Source organism: Ascaphus truei, chromosome 4, assembly GCF_040206685.1.
Source record: "Ascaphus truei isolate aAscTru1 chromosome 4, aAscTru1.hap1, whole genome shotgun sequence".
Classification (NCBI taxonomy): Eukaryota; Metazoa; Chordata; class Amphibia; order Anura; family Ascaphidae; genus Ascaphus; species Ascaphus truei.
Genome location: NC_134486.1, coordinates 24885159 through 24903102, shown reverse-complemented (window position 1 = coordinate 24903102; position 17944 = coordinate 24885159). Strand labels below are relative to the sequence as shown.

Sequence of the window (17944 nt, the reverse complement as noted above, 5' to 3'; positions counted from 1 at the left end):
ACACAATATTGACAGCGCTGGCCAGAGAACTGCCACTAGTCATACATTACACGGAGGAGTTTTTTTGTATGACAAATTGCAATTGATGTGGTTGTAAATTCCTGTACAGTATAACACTTTTTTATTTAGCTTCAAATAATTCTCTGTCCCTGGAAATGTTTCTGTATTCTAATAGCTGCGCTAAATAGATTCACTGAATAAATACATGCAAAAGCCAAACTCAAAAGAAAATGCATTATCCAAATGTTCTCTTCTTTTATTTAGGTTTTGACTGTAATTTTGAATCACCTTGTGAACTGGAGTACCCGTCTGTGCGGAAATATGTCAAAACATGGAAAATCACCACTGCAGAAGAGTTGCTGCAGAGAAATATATTAAGTGGCCCTAAAGAAGATTATTCTGAGAATTCAGCAAGAGGTAGGAATTATGCAGTGTTGCATAACATTGCATCTGTGGTAAATACAAGGAAGAAGCTTGAGATCTTGGATTTGGCAACTTGCAATAGTTTTGTATTTCAGTGTTCAGCCAAAACCAATTTCAGCTGTGGACCGTTCCATATTAGTTAATTTTGCAGAGGCTGACTGAATAAAATAAAGATTGTATTAAAACGGAGACGTGCATCCTCCATCTTGCAGCTGCTCACAACGTGTAGATTTTAAATAAGATAGAAAGTAGGAAAAAGGTCTATGTAAATATTCCATCTATTTACCAAATATTACTACGGCTGCGGCCCCGCTAGCGCTGACCGTGCTCATGCTTGAGAGCGGTGATGTCACCAGCTCTCCAAGCATGAGCGCCGGGTGTCCTCGCTATTTCGGAAGCGCGCGCGGGGGGCGTTGCGGGCAGGTAGAACGCGCTCAAAAGTAAATTATTTTTATTTACCCAAGCACCAAGCATGGATGTGCGTGCACGAGCGCGCGCACACCGCATGAGCGGGGAAATACATATATAGATATATGTAAGTAAAAGCGTCAAACGCCACCCGCTCAGGGCTAGTGGGGACGCAGCCTAAGTCTACAAGATGCAAACTCATTGGGTATGCATGTCTGTTTATGGACCGGCACATCTGGTTATATGTTGAGAAATCATGTACCAAGAATAAAAATTTGAATCAACATTATGATAAACAGCTGCGACTATCTATGTGCACATGTATTGGGCGTTATTGCACCCGCAATTTCTTGGTACCGCTGCTGCGTGTTTGACCTTGGTATTGAGCAGTTTGCCTTTGTTACCAGGCGATTTGCAGTGGAATAAAATGGGGCCGCAAGATAGCTGCATATATGGTACTTGGCGAGGCCTACTTTTCCTAGATCACATATTCTATTATAACTCCCAATATCACAGATATCACAGCAATGCTGGCGTAACATACTGCAAAATGTACCAACTTATCTCACCAATAAGAACAATTAAGCTGGCTACATCTGGGTATTACCACGGAAGAAAGGCACTGTGAACATGTACAGCATCTTAGGAAGAAGTTGTCTGGGGACCTTTCCACTATTTCTGAATTATCCCTTTTTTAACTAATGGATCTGTAGCAAATGAACAAAGCACATTCTGAGAGCTTGGTACATAGCCCCAGATACATACTTTATACTGGGTCCTAAGAGTAAGGGATGTTTGTTATCAAAATAGATTGATACTTTTTACTGACTTGGCCTTGGGAAGCAAACATTAACTGTGTTCGTGTACAGAATTAAATATCTTAAGGATTGGTTCACATAAGTACTGTATATTTTTCCCTATCCTCTTTTACTGATTCAGAAAGTCTCATGAATATCTACTGTTTAATTCAGTGAAATCACACTTCTCGTCGCTTTCACCGGTGCAGACAAGTCTTGTCACCGACGTGTTTCCCCTGTGACGTATGTTCTCAGAACACCAGCCTACAGCTGGGGAATTTGTTTAAGTGATGTTGAATTAATATTATTGGGCAGGAAGGAAGAACTTTGTGAACTGAACATGTTGTCAGTTTATAATCAACTATAACAATCCACTCACAAAACTGTCTATTATTATATTAATAAAAAGGACAAAATAACCAAATATTTAATTAAATGTTATGGCAAAAAAAAAAACAACAATGCCTTGTACAGCGGTCTGAAGTATTCTACATAAAACAACTACTTGCTGTTACCAAGTTAAATATACTAATTATGTTTGTATCTCAAGATTATTTATTCTACATTTTATTTTTAGCTCTAATTTATTTGCTTCTTGCAATACCATTATTACAGTATCAGCAATGTTCTTTGTTTAGCTAACAGGAAGAATTAGCACTGTAAGTTTTAATTACTACAGACATACGGTATAAAGCAGCAGTCCATGCTGATCGCTGGTTTGTACTTTCTTTCTTTTTTTTTTTACTCTGTTTTGCCCTTTTCAGTGCGGTTTTTGTTTGTTACGTTCGCTTTGTTCAGGAGATGTGAGCGTTTAAAATATTAAGTATCCGGGAGGTTAAAATGGAGAGCTCCCCACTCAGGACCTAATGCAGTCTAATGGTTACCACAGAAACCTCAGGTGCTAGAGCAGTGATTTCCATCTTGGGTTCCGCGTGCACCCCTCAAGGGGTTCACGGCCGACGTGGGGGGGAGAGGTGTCCCAACTGTCCCTAGCTCAGAGGCTCCCCAACAGCTGTACAAGAGAGTCCTTTCCATGAAGAATATTTGCAGCGCTGTATCTTTAGTAAACATGAATTGAGTTATCCAGGAAGAGGCTTCGCAGTGCAGTGGATGCCTTTAATCTGGAAAACATGTTTCATTCATGTGGAAGATTTATACAAGATACGAGTGAGACTCGGACAATTTTTCGGACATTTTCACTCTGCTGATGGATTACTGCTTGGTGAATATATTGCATTTTGTGTAAGGCAAATTAATTCAACGAGTCTTCACTACCAATCTCACATACAGTTCATCCCATTCTAATATTTATATGCAATGTTGTTTCCTAACAATGAGGAAAATCAGACATTCTTGGGGTAGACCTTACTCATGAGAAGATTAGAACTGAAGTATTGTACTATGTGTTTTGTCACGTTGGATGTAGCGCTGGGCATTTCTGTCTTTTGAATACATTTTGCCACGCTCAGCAGCACTCCTTTTTGACAAAAATATATATGCTGTATATATGATGTGATGGGTTTTGGGGTTTCTTGAGCTTGCTCGGATTTGTGTGTTCCCTAAAAAAGGTGCTGAAAGTAAAAAAAAAAGTTCCCCCTAATTCCCTCACAACAATAGCCCTTTCTATGTTGTCCAATTCTCTTTACCTGAAATTGTATTTGTGATTGTGATGTTTTTAATTAAAAATCAAAACACAATTTCAGTGACAAAATGCAAAGAAGTTTGACTTACAAAGTGCGTGAATTCCTAATGTCTGTGTGTGTCTCTCTGTGTATGCATGTCTGTGTCTCTGTGTGTGCGTTGTGTCTCCGTGTCTCTGTGGTGTTTCCAGATGTTGTGGGGTTGCTGCTGCTGCTACTCCTGAATATGCGCGCCGGTGGCTGCTGTGCATGCGTTCCGAGCCGGCGGCTACGGCGCATGCGTACCACGCCGGTAGCTACTGCATGTGCACCACGCCAGCGGCTACAGCGCATGTGCGCTGCACCGGTGGCATCTGCACATGTGCACCGCAGCAGCGGCTGCTACGCATGCGCGCCGAACCCTGCTGTCAACAGTGACGTCGCCAACGGCCTCTTCTGCCCGCAGTGACATCACTTCCATTACCAACTTCCGTCACCATGAAGGCGATTTTGTCCCAGTAAAATTTTTGTAGGTGCCAGCAAAGAAGTTTCATTTCAATAAGTAGGCAAAATATTTAAAATGTTATTATATATTATTGCAATCATGATCAACTTATAAGTGACACACTCTTTGGTACAAAACCCCTTGCTCAAGGCTCTTTTTGTTAAAGAGTAACTGATACAAATGGATATAATAGTGATAATAGAATAATACTTGATTTTTTTTAAAAAGGGCCAACTAAAACAAAACAGCACTCAATTTAAATGGAAAAAAAATGATTTTCATTTGGAAAACATAATGGTTGAAAAATGATCACCATGCGTGCTCCTTAATACAGACTTCATTGTCCTGCTGATATCACAACATATTTTGTTACAACGCAGAATATCACAGATATTCTATAGGATTCAATGGCAGTGATAACGATGAATATCACAGAATGCCCCGTCGTCATGCACCTGTAGGACAGGTGACCAATTGACAATTTGTTTTTTAAATGGCACAGCGGTTGAAAATAACCCAACTACTTACTGTAGCATTTTGCTTATGCTTTCCTAAGGTCATCTAACAAAGGGTTTTCCCATTATTTTTTAAACCAACGGTTTTTTTTTTAGCTTTGTCGTCATCTGCACTAGCATTTGGATCCTTAATTGTCCAAAAGAAGGTACATTGCTGCACATGTATTACTGTTTTCTATCTGTTTGTTTAGGGAAACTGTAGTGTATGCCGGGTGGTAAACCAATCATTCCAACCAATGTAGTTCATTGATTGGCTTATTGGAGGCCAAGAGGAGAGGCACAACATACACTGTACAGACTGGTAGGACAGTAGAATGAAGAGCAAGTGAGCTGACCAGCTGTTGAATAGGTCACCACAAATGACTACTGTCTGCTCCTAATCCCTGAGTATCAGCAGTTAGTAAGAAATTGCAATTCTGGGTGCAAAAAAAGCTTTCACGTCTCTCCAATCCTCGCGTGAGGCCTGGCACCTCTTCTTGGGCACTTACCCTATCACCCCTCAACACACAACAACTAACAATTCTTCACCCATCATGTTCAAGAGGCCGGCTATCCATCACTGGCAAATTGACCTATATGCTTTGTGCTGTAGTAATGAATGCACAGATTAGAACATTCACAATAAATAGTAATAACATATAGTAATAACCAAACATCCCTATCTAACATACCAATTCAATGACCCGTATCCCCATCCTCTCTAGCTTAAAGGTTCATCTTCTTTCTTTGCTTTCTTCACTGGTAATCTTCTCATTTGTTCTTCCACAGATGGGTTCTTCACAAATCTTTCCTTGCCCTTCAACTGAAGTCTTATACCCTATGTACTGTATGACTTTGAAATGTGGGGCCTCAAATATGACACAGCAATCAGCCTGATTTCTGTCCCTTGTGTGTGTACAGTATGAAGGTGTGGTGCAAATATAAAGGAGCTTGCTGCTGCATACCGCTTTAGTTATTCCTTTTGATGTTGTTTTTTGCTTTGGTTTTGAATCTGGGAGACATTAAAAAAATATATAGGAAGATGAAATGTAAGTTAACAACTTCCTACATTTTTTTTAAATAAAATATGCATAAAAATAGTACCTTTGAATAATAAATTATCGCTAAAAAAATATTATGTGAAATATAACAGATCTGGACAGTCTCCAAATGCAAAATTATCTTATTAATATAATTAATCATAATCAGCGCAAATGCTAGTGCATTTAATTTATGCTGTTCAAAAATACTGTATTGTTTAACCTGAAATATTAAGCAATGAACCCGGACCATTTGGACAATTGTGATACTATAACTCACACAAAAGAATAGATTTTAGAAACATTGGTGAATACTTTGAATTTATGCAAGCTTCAGAGGTTAAATAGGATTTGTTTCCTTTGGTTTTGAATTGTGTTTTCTTAGGAAAATTAAATGAAAAGAAAGGTGTAACTGAAATTGTGAAGGTCTATTTACAGTCACAAAGCTATTTGGATTAATGGTAAAATATATGGGCATGAATATGCATTTGAAAGAAGAGTGAAACGTCATAATCTTCTTAACAAAAACCTCTGTGTTTGGCTTAATGTTTTGTCATATTGACTGTGAAGATACCACTCTGTGGAATTAATGCATTGAATTTCAGGGTATTCCCTCAATGTACAGTTCTTACTCCCCCCAATCTCACATTGGCCCGGGTACTCTAATAACCAACCCCCATTACGTGTGTGTATGGTGGTGCACCTGTAGGCAACAGAACTCCTGAGTCTCCCGCTTGATGGTATTAGGGGATGTCATCAGAACAGGTAGCTGATGTAGTGGGTGCGAGCTCAACTTACATCATGTGCAGCGCCTCCACCTCATCAGGGTCTATGCTTCCGCATGGAGATGGTCCTGGTGAGGAACTCCTTCTTGGTGGTGCCATCCACTGCTGAGTAATTTCACACTCACACAGTGGGGGTATCGTTAACAAGGTCATCTTTATTGTAGACGGTGATATAGCAGACTGCCCCATGCAGCTGCCGGCTCTAGCCGCACATATCTCCGTGCTGTCCCTTTGCCAGGTACGCCCTCCCAAATCGAAGTGGGATTCCCTCTTCTCCTAGGGAGATCCTCTCTGTGCCAGGTCCCTGGACACAGAGTGGCTTAGACAGGCCGATTGGTCAACCTGGACCGCTAGTTACTTCACTAGGGTCACAAAGTGTTCCTACAATCCCTTATGTAGGAAAATACAACTTCCCAACAGCTTTCCACGGCTGCTAGAACACACTGTAACTAACTGTGTTGTGCCTTATATACTTCAGGAGGCAGGCGCATCCCTGATGTCACTATCCAGGGACTCAGAGCATACAGCCACTCCCCTCCATACATAGGGCACCTCACCATGGTGTGAGGGAAAACCTCCATAACTACTGCTGGCATACCTGTACTTACCAGGACTTACTGCCAACAGAGAGGAAAGCAATATACCATTATTATGCATGGCTATACATATATATAACAACCAGTTGTGAATTAAGCTTTTATTCACAGGGGGTTATTTAGCAAAGTCTCCTGGCTTGACAAAAAAAGAAAAGCAGAACGGGATTTAGCAAAGAAAAAAAAAATCAAATTGCTTTCAATTACATTTTTTCCCTTGTTCTATTTATTGCAGCATTTGACAGGAAGCCTTACGTCTTGTAGCACCTGACACATTGTATTATTTATAATATGAAGCAACTCATGCATTTCTTAACTCCCCCCTCACGTTTTAGATAAACATCACTCATATTGCTAAAGCGGTTACAATTGTATCAAAGTTAGGGACGGGTGATTTTTTGGGGCGGCTCTGGAACTGCCGCGGATCGTCCTGTTCCTTTGGTTCGCGGATCGATCTTACAAAAGGGCATCCGTCTTTTTCGGGGTTTTTTTTTTATCACCAACAATCCAATCTGCAGATCATTCTTAAAATCCACCAGCGGATTGTATCAAATGGTGTTTTTTTTTAATTAATCCGCACGGATTGAAACTGGAACAATCCGCCGACGGATTTTACACGCGGATCGGATTTTGGAAGGAATTCTCGGGAAAATCCGTGAATCAGATTTTTACAGTTTCTCCCAGCTCTACTCAAGTACTTAGTACTTTGAAACATTATTAAAATGTCTTTCTTAGGGGTCTATTAATTAACGTGCTACAATGGACTTTTGGAGTGGTATTGGTAAATAGCAACAAGGACATCCAGCCGTACTCATTGAAGATTTTTCTCACATGTATAAACCATGCAATACATTTTTTGTGATTTTTTTTTGTTTGTTGAATCTGTGGTAAATCTGACAAAATAAAGTAGTCACATGTTATTCAATAAAATTTAAGACAGAAATTGACATTAAAATTTCTTCAAATGTTTCTCTTCAAATGTTTCTCTTCTACCTAAAGCTGGCGAAATTGATACTGGAATGTAAAACACTTAAACAAAAACACTCCCCTGTTGAGAGGCCCCTAAAAATGCAATTTGTAAGTAATTTGCAGAGATAAAATCAGTCAGATCTTTGCTTTTAGCATGGTTATATTGGTTTAAGAATGCCAATTAGTTTGTTAAATTTAGTTAAGTTGCTGCAGAGACCTGCGCTCTATTAACTTACCAGCTTTTGATTCCACTTTACGCTCCTCCCTCTCCTCTCTCAGCCCTGCTCCAGACCCTGAAAACCTGGTCAAGAACTTTAACTCTGCCCTGTCCTCCTCTCTTGATCTAGATGCCCCGCTTTTTCTCTGCCATTCTCGCCCTTCTAACCCCAGATCTTGGCTAAATTCACACACACATGCTGCGTTCCTGCACTCGTTCCTCTGAACGCCTCTGGAGAAAATCTCACAGACTTCTTTCACTACAAATGTATATTATCCTGTTTCAACTCTGCCCTCTCTCAAGCTAAACAAACGTACTTTTCTTCACTAATCAATACGGACAAGTATAATCCACGCAGACTCTTCTCTGTCTTTGACTCCCTAATCAGACCACCCTCTGCTGCCTGTTCTTCGTCCTCCATCTCACCTCAGGACTTTGTCGACTATTTCAAGGAAAAGGTGGAATCCATACGTCAGGCCATCCCATCTGTATACTCCCCCCATCCTACACCTCTTCCTAACTCTCCTCCTGCATTCTTTGACTCTTTATCCACTGTCACTGAGGAGGATGTGTCACTGCTAATCTCCTCTTCTCCGTCTACCACCTTCTCCTCTTTTCCCTCCCTTCTCCCTCGACCCCATTCCCTCCCATCTCCTAAAACCTCTTGCTCCTACTATAATCCCTACGCTCACACACATTTTTAAATCCTCCCTCTACTCTGGTACCTTTCCCTCTTCCTTCAAACATGTTATACCATTACTCAAAAACAGCAAGCTTGACCCTACCTGTCTTTCTAATTACCGACCTGTCTCCCTCCTGCCTTTAGCCTCTAAACTCCTTGAACTTTTTTTTCCTCCGCAATATTACCAAGATATGCCCTATCCTCTGTTGCTCGACTGGACTGCAAAAATTCTGACATAGACCCTCATTCTCTCCCGTCTCGACTACTGTAACCTCCAGCTGTCTGGCCTTCCTGCCTCTCACCTGTCTCCCCTACAATCTATGCTAAATGCTGCTGCCAGAATCACTCTACTATTTCCTATATCTGTCTCGGCGTCTCCCCTGCTGAAATCACTCTCCTGGTTTCCTATCAAATCCCGTACCACACACTCAATTCTCCTCCTCACTTTTAAAGCTTTACACTCTTCTACTGCTTCTTACATTTCAGCCCTAATTTCTCGCTATACACATCCCGACTCTTGCGTTCTCCTCAAGGATGTCTTCCCTCTTCCCCTTTAGTATCTAAAGCCCTCTCCCTCCCTCTCTTAAACACTTCTCACTGACTGCCCCACACCTCTGGAATTCCCTTCCCCTCAATATCTGACTAGCGCCCTCTCTATCCACATTTAAGACCCACCTCAAAACACCTGCTTAAAGAAGCGTATGAGTAGCTCCATGGCTGATAATTAGCACCTGATACATTAACCTTGGCCCCCTGCAGACGCATTTACCGAATGTGCTCCTACTGTCTCTGTACGTTCTTCCTACCAACAAATTAAATTGTAAACTCTAAGGAGCAGAGTCTCCATTTCCTACATGTTACTTTTATGCCTGAAGCACTTCTCCCCTTCATGTGTTATTTATATTATTTGCTATTTATATGATGGTCACGTATATTACTGCTGTGAAGCGCTATGTACATTAATGGCGCTAAACAAAGACATACATACATTACAGAAGGTTGGGGGGTTTTTTGTCTGGCTCCTTGGGATTGCACTTTTACAATTATGCACTACTAAACTCTTTCATGATCATGACGATCCCGAACCTTTCACTGGGACTTCCCTCGCCACGAAAGTTAGAACTTGTGTCATACAGTATCTCTAAATCCTATCTCTTCCGTCACCAAAAGTGTATGCAAATAAGTTTTGTTTCTGTACATAAAAATCTTATAGAACACAGCCAACTTCCATTTTTCTTTTAATTCCTTTTGCCTGGACATATCGATTGGTCAGTCAACTACCATATCAGTCGAACGAATAGGCACTCTAGAGTTTATTTGACAGAAACAATGCAGAGAACATTTTAGTTTTTATTTATATTTTAAAGGACATAAGCAGATATGACATACATTAAAAAAAATTACAAACAAAATCACTTTTTTGTCATACTAATTAGACTACAATGTCTGTGTCACCGGCAGAAATGGAAGCCTCAAATTGTTCTAAAAGTGCTTTATGAATCCCAAAAAATCAGAGAAATTGATATTACAAATATTCCTTTTTTTGGGATGGATTCAATGAATCACAGAAGGCTTAGGGAACTTTATATCACATTACTATATAATAATTTTACAGAAAGGTGCAAGTCTTTTCCTCAATGCGTCATGATTAGCACACCAGCCAATAAATATCTTTTAGCATCCTTTCTTAGATGCTCTGGGTGTGTAACAAGAGAGACTTTGAAGCCCTGCACATCTGCTTAGGGGACCATTCAATTCCTAAAAGTAATTTGAGTAATCAGAAGCTATCGTCTTTCGAGAGTCAACTAAGCTGATTGCTACCGAGAAGTTCGGGAAAAGAAATCTCAAGTACAGATGAAATAGAGATTGGTCAAAAGTGTCTAAGGAGAAATAGGGATGCAGCGGCCGTTATTTTAACAAATCACGGCGCCGTTTTCGTGTGCGCTGCTTTATTCCACGTGGCATTAACGCGGCCAATCGCCCCAGGCACACGTGTTTATCGCGGTTGCTTTGTTTGAATTTTATTGATTGTGTGCAATTAAATGCAATGAAATTAATGATTTCTAATGTGTACAGTATTGTGCTACTGTGTCAGATTCAGGTGTTTAAAAGCCACAACACTAAAATGACATTTTCTGCACTCACCTGCACTCGCGTCTTAAGGCGGTACGGTTGGAAGAAATCCCCCACCATGACATGGCTATTCCGAGGTATACACCACGTGAAGTGTTCGAATAACGTCCGCTGCATCTGTAACATGAGCAATTTGGTCATAGTAGGCACTGACTCTAGCTATCATAGGGGTTGGCCCACAGAGCTCCGTTAATTTTGACCTAATAACGTAAAGTTCCCGAAATAGGTAACAGACATTATTTTCTCCTTATTAATGGGGATCCCCAAAGCTAATGAGTGGCAAAAATAACATCCGTTAGCAAAACGACCATTGTGACATTACCTGGATGAACGCGGTATTGAGTCGCGTAAAAAATAGACTGCACATGTGCTTTGGTCAATTTATGAGTATCTTTTAACACATGCACTTACTGTAATGACTCAATTTCATATGCATCTGTTGCTGTGTTTCAGCCATCAATATGTTCCACCATACATATGTTAGTATAACGCATGTAATGAAGGGTTAAATCTTACACTCAGTCCATTCATATGGGTACCAGTTGCCCTTTTCCCTTGTAGGCTATTTGTAGAAATAACGCGGAGCTACTCAGGGTTTACAAATGAGTAAGGGCAGCTTTCGGCAGGCGCTAAATATCATTGCGTTATTATCTTTAGTTACCAGTGACAGACGTCGGAGCATCTCCATCGTTAGGTTAAGTTCTGATTTACCATATGATTTGCTTACGAAGAAGCCTAAGGTCCGCTAAAATGTATCGGTCCGTTATTTTTAAGGAAAATGGCTGACAAACACAGCGTTAAGCTGCTTTGGGGATATGCGTTATGGATATCGCTACGTTAAAATGAGACAACCTAACGTTAAAAAATGTGTTTACCTTCTGAAGATCTGCCCCATAGTTCCTAATCCTCTTTTAGGTCTTTATGAAAGACAGAAAGGTGTTTACCTGTACCTTACATGCTATTCATAAAGGATGAATAAGGCTGCGTCCATGCAGCAGAAGACCGCACGGATGCGACCATGCGAGTGACGTCAACAGCGTTAAGTGGGAGTGTTTTGTGACCAAGGTAGACGCGCGATGGGGGGCGTGTCTATGGGCATTTCCGTGGCGTCGCGGAGCTGGTTCGCCCACATTGGGCGAACCGCTCACGTGACCTGCCCGTCGCGCCGAGGAATCAGATTGAACTGATTCCTCGTGCACCGCGCGCACCCTCCTGCTGCGGTCTATGGGCGCGATCCATGCTTTAAGGCAATGTGATCGTGCAGCGCGGTCTTCGCCAGCATGGACGCCACCTATGGAGCCACTGGCTAAAAACTATTGGCCTGAAAACTCTCTTCCTCATCTCCAAAACCTTTGTGCGTTAACATCTGCTACATCCGTATATCAGTTTGTGATTTTGCTTAATTTCCATACAACGGTTGTGTATTGCACAGGATTGTACACTGGCACTTGAAAAGCCATAATTGACATCTTATCTGTGTGTATGTAAGTGAATTCTGAGATTTACAACAACCGTATAAAATAAGTTCTACAAGGCAATTTTTCTTGTACTTCTACTATTGTTTTAACATAGTGAATACACCTAAATATTATGTAATGCCTTATTTAATATCTAATACCTTTAATATGTAATTATCTAATAGCTTTTAAGCAAGGTATGTAGTGAAATCATACACAAAGGTTCCAGTGAATGGAGCTTACATCTTCCTGAGCAAGTGAAAGACAGCTTCCAGCATGTGGAATCATTTGCCACCATTTAGAGAAAGTGCCCTAACATATCTTGTAAATTAATTATACAAGTCCGTTTATCTGAATGGAAACCCATTTCATCATGGTTACGGAAATGTCAGGTTCTGCTAAGAACTATTCTGTACCTACCCTTTCATCGTCAGGAGGATCGTACTATCAGCCCCTTCATCATTATCCCATCAACATTTGCTATTTTTATGAAGTCGGACAGAGCAACGGTGAGATGACATACAATAGTAAAATATAAATTGCCTTCTTTATTCCTCAACCTTAGAGGTGTGAGGTTTTCAGACTTGTATTGCTTGTTGTTTTTGTTTCCTTTTGAGCTTCATTAGAAGATTCTGTCCTGTTCCGTAAATGTATTCGACTTAGACAACTTACTACAGTAATTAAATAACACAGGCGTAAGACCATGTGAGCAAATGATATGCTGGTGAAAACAGCAGGATATGAAATCTCATCTACTTGTGACAATTGACTATGAGATTGCTTCTGTATCCATGTTGGCCTCTGTGCTGATTTGCTTTTGACCTATTAAAATGGAAAGCTTTTTTATCTTTGCAAGATTGTAACTTCTCCACCTCTGTAATGTATTTCACCTGACTGGAAAATGGATCTAATAGATTGCAGTGAACATCCCCTAACTAGGGACTATCGCTCCGTCTTGTCATTTTGAAGCATTTAAGTCACCGTGGCAGATGTAAACTTTAATAAGAAAATGTCTCATGTAGCTACATATATCAGATCAAATGAAAGATTACTCCGCCGACTTCAGTTTTCAGTTAAAATCCGTCAATAATGGATATTATACAGGTTCTTTAACAAATATGTCTCCAGAAACCACAGAAATATCATCGTACTTTTGCAGTAAAAATGAGTTGGGGTACATAGCCCATTTTTCATCTTGAGTAGCAATGTCAATTATTGTATGGATGCAGAATATTAATATGTATGCATACAAACTAATGTTTCATTTCAGTCTTCACAACTACAGAGACTTTAAGGTTCACAATTTTTTTTATTGCTTTGCTCTTGTATGGCGCTGCTAGTTTTATGTAGCGCATTACAGAGACATTTTTGCAGGCACAGGTCCCTGCCCCGTAGAGTTTACAATCTATGTTTTTGGTGCTTGAGGCACAGGGACATTAAGTGACTTGCCCAAGGTCACAAGGAGCCGACACCGGGAATTGAACCAGATTCCCCTGCGTCTAACTCAGTGCCAGTCAGAGTCTTTACTCACTGAGCCGCTCCTTCTCCGGAAGACACCAGGAAAACTAATACCATCATATAAAGCATAACAATAATAAATATTATTTAGGAGAAATCAAATGTATAGTTACTTGCATGAAGATAACCCCTTACTTCCAAAATGCCTTTTGTTGCTACCTCGCAGTGATGAAACCTCCAGGGTTGCAATGCTGACAGTGAGTTTATAGCAATGGCATGGGGCCATTTTGTAAGGCAGATTACATATGACCCAAGGGAGATACGAGCAATATGATGCTTATTGTTATTGCTGTTATTATTATGAATAGATGACAGATGAAGTGGGCTTTTGGAAAAGCCCTGACAGGAGGAATTTGTAGACATGGCTTTTCCTCAAGGATTCACTAACCTTGGCTTAAATGGCAGCTAACCTGGGATTGCATTGCGATAACGCATCTCCGAGATTAATGAGTCTCTCGCTTCCTTTATTCAATCTGGAGCGACCAGGGTCTGCTACAAGACCAGAGCTACACGGGCGCTGCAGCCAGGAATGTGAGTGGACAGTTACTTGTACATCTCTACAAAAGTGGGGAGTGGGGCACAGGAATCAATTTTCTCCAGATTAAAAACTCATACAGCTATGTTCGCTCTATTCACAAGAGATACAGTATATTCAGAAATAATATGAATGTAATAAAGATAAGGAAAGAAGGAGGACTTAAGCTTGTGTAAGCCGCTGTTCAACAAATACAATGGGGACATCGTGCAAAAAAATGCGTACTTTTGTTTTCAGTTCACAATGTTTAAAATCTATTTTAAACATACAAAAAATACAATAGAAAGCAAAATACATCCCCACTTTTGTATTTCTTGTAGGAAATAATGATTTGCTCCCTAATGTATGTATGCATGTCACTGGAGGTGCAGTATAAGGCGAAATAATATTTTGAGAGTACTTTGGTTTCTTGTCTTTCTCAGTAACTGTTTTGTATGATTTTCAGCTTTAATGCATAACAGCATATTTAAATATGGTCTTCACAACTACAGTATATATGTTTAAAGAAGCAATACAGGTTTCACTTTTTTTTATTTTTTTTTTATTACAGGATTGAAGCAGGGGGTATTCGGAGCTGAACTGTGTTCATTTGAGCCCCACAGGGACCCCTGTTTCCAGAGATACATACCTTTGTAGGGGGTGCCCGTTGTGACAGTAGTGGTAGCTGGCATCACCCAATAAGGTAAAAAGCCCAGCTAGTTACCCCTAAACCGTGCAACCTGGCTGCCCCAGTAATATTTAATACAGCCAAATGTCTTTAATATCTGGTGGAGAACTCTCCTTGATAAGTGCAACGCGCACGAAACGCGTAGGAGGTCTGTTACACCTCTGTTTTTTAATGGACCAATAAAGAAAAAAAAATCATACTACTTTTTGACCCACTCTCCTGGGTGTGCGCTATATTTCCTGTGCTGTTCAATGTGCAAATGTAACCCATGTCTGCACTATGATCTGTGTCTGTTTGTGTTTTTTCCCCTACATGGCCTGTCAAGCAAGTGTGCTGATCCCCTGAGGAGTACAGGATTATCCAATGAACTTTTGGCGCCAGGTTTTTCTTTGTTTTCACTGTTTCTGTTAGTACTGACAGTATTACTAGGCAGCCTTTATATATATATATATATATATATATATATATATATATATATATATATATATATATATATATATATTGTACTTGTCACACTGGTGTTTTAGTCTTTAGCGCTTGTTCACATTTTTTCTTTTTCCCATGTCTGTAAGCATATATTCTTTATTCCCTGTGACAATTCTTCCCCAAGTTTAGAAAGCCGGCATTGTCTTATGATGTGATTTGTAGTTTGTGTGTAAATCACTGTAATGTGCTTTGGGTGTCAGCCCTGCAAGAAAGTAAATTAGATATTCCAATGTTACTGTCATTTCTATAGAGAAAGACTAAGCAATCCATTTAGTTGAAGCTTCCCATAGACATGATACAATTAAAATCAGGGTTGGGACAGCTAGGTGGCAGGACTCCTGGAAGAGGTGAAAGGCTGCTGATCAGATCTGGGAGTAAGAACATTGTATTGCCCAGACTCTGAGGCTCCTACCCAGTGGGAGGTCTTGAGTGCCTTAGCATGCCCCTCCTCTGGCTTTTGTGGCACCAACTCAATCCATGCTCTGATTTGTCAGTAGCCCCTGTCCCTTGTAAAGGTTAGCCGCAGAGGGCTATATAAGAGGCACTGCTGATCAGAGCAATAGTCTATCTGAGAGACACTCTGGGAAGGAGTGTGGAGTTTGACTGTGACCAGCTTGAGATACGTCAGAGTGGCTGCTGTGTGTTCAGCACTCTAATAACCTGAAGCAGAGAAGCGGACAGGGTAAACCCATTTGAAGCAGGTCCCTGCACTTAGTGAGACTAGAGACTTCCCTCCAGGTCCCCAGTGTGGTAAGTGTATGTTATATTGTGTATTTTTGTATTCCCAGAATAAACTCAGTTTGTTAAATGACCTTTTCCTGTACTTAGTGATAGTGAACCCAGAAGGTTTTGGTGTTAAAAGTACTGGTCTCCCATGACACCGGTATCCCTGCAGTCAGAGAAACTTTATGTCTAAAATATTTTCAGCATTTAAATGTCCCGCGGCACGTGGGCCAATAGGAAGCCATTACGTCATCTGGTGCCATGTGACCGGGACATTTAAACTGAAACGAGATACCGGCACCTACAGAGGTAATTATCTCTGGAAGCAGGGGCTGAAATTAACCCAGTTCATCCCCAAAGATACCCTGCTTCAATGCTGCAATAATAGTAATAATAAAAAGAAGGGGAAAAAAATGAAATTGTACTACTGCCTTAATGTAGTAATCTCTCCTGAGACCAATGTGAATTAATGCAAGTGACATGTTTAAGGGATAACATCAGGGTTATTAGTGCTTTTGTTTTTACCAAACAATGTTTTATTTTAGTTCATTTAAAATATATATATGGGAGACTTGAAAGGGATTTGATTTATTCTGGCTGCTCTTTTTGTCTGAGGAGTTTGCACAGGCGAATTCCCCCTCTCCCCCTACCAAGGCCGCTGACAGATTTCCCAGGGCCCAGTACTAGAGTTACATCTGCCCCCCACCTTACGATGTTATTGCGAGCCGCCCCCCCCCCCTCCCGTTCCATTTCACACCTCACGTGCCCTTCCTATTTCCCACCCTCTTCCCATGTATTTCTTTCCCCTTCGTCTCACTCCCTCTTCCTCACTCACTCCCCCCTCTCTCAACTCAGTTGCCCCTACCTTCCGTCAATTACCCCACTCTCACTTAATCCCCCCCAGAAAATACATACCAAAAAACCCCATGCCCCACACATAATAAAATACACCCCCAACCCCCAATACAAACGAAAAAATACACCCCCAATACATATTAAAAAATACACCACCACCCACAATACATATAAAAAAATACACCCCACAATACATATGAAAAAATACACCCCCACCTCCAATACATATAAAAAAATACACACCCCCAATACATATTTAAAAATACACCCCCCATACATATTAAAAAATACACCCCGCCCTCCAATACATATTAAAAAATACACCCCCCAATACATATTAAATAAATACACCCCCAGCCCCCAATACATATAAAAAAATACACTCCTACCCCCCAATACATATTAAAAAATACACATCTCAGCCACAATACATATTTAAAAATACACCCCTGCCCCCAATACATATTACAAAATACACCCCCAGCCCCCAATACATATTACAAAATACACCCCCAGCCCCCAATACATATTTAAAAAATCCACCCCCAGCCCCAATACATATTAAAAGAAATACACCCCCCGCCCCAATACATATTAAAAAATACACCCCCGCCCCAATTCATATTAAAAAATACACCCCAGCCCCCAATACATATTAAAATATACACCCCCAGCCCCCAATACATATTAAAAAAAATACATCCCCCAGCCCCAATACATATTAAAAAAATATCCCCCCAGCCCCCAATGCATATTAAAAAATACACCCCACCCCAAATGCATAATAGAAAATACACACCGCACCCCCAATACATATTAAAAAGTCCCCTATCCCCCAATACATATTAAAAAGACCGCCACCCCCCAATACATATAAAAAGACCCCCACCCCCCAATACATATAAAAAGACCCCCACCCCCCATGACATATAAAAAAGACCTCCGCACCCAATAAATATTTAAAAAAAAAAAACACCTGATACATATTTTTTAATAAATACCCCCCCACCCAATACATATAGAAAAAAACAGACTTAT

At 40.5% G+C, this 17944-nt stretch overlaps 1 protein-coding gene across 1 annotated transcript in view; it reads left to right on the top strand.

Annotated features, from left to right (window-relative positions):
- Nucleotides 1-17944, top strand: part of ALK (ALK receptor tyrosine kinase) — a 797030-nt gene that overhangs the window by 271333 nt on the left and 507753 nt on the right. Inside the window, exon 3 of the mRNA XM_075595436.1 lies at nt 265-417. Coding sequence (XP_075451551.1) covers nt 265-417 — 153 coding nt within the window. The remainder of the gene's footprint in view (nt 1-264; nt 418-17944) is intronic.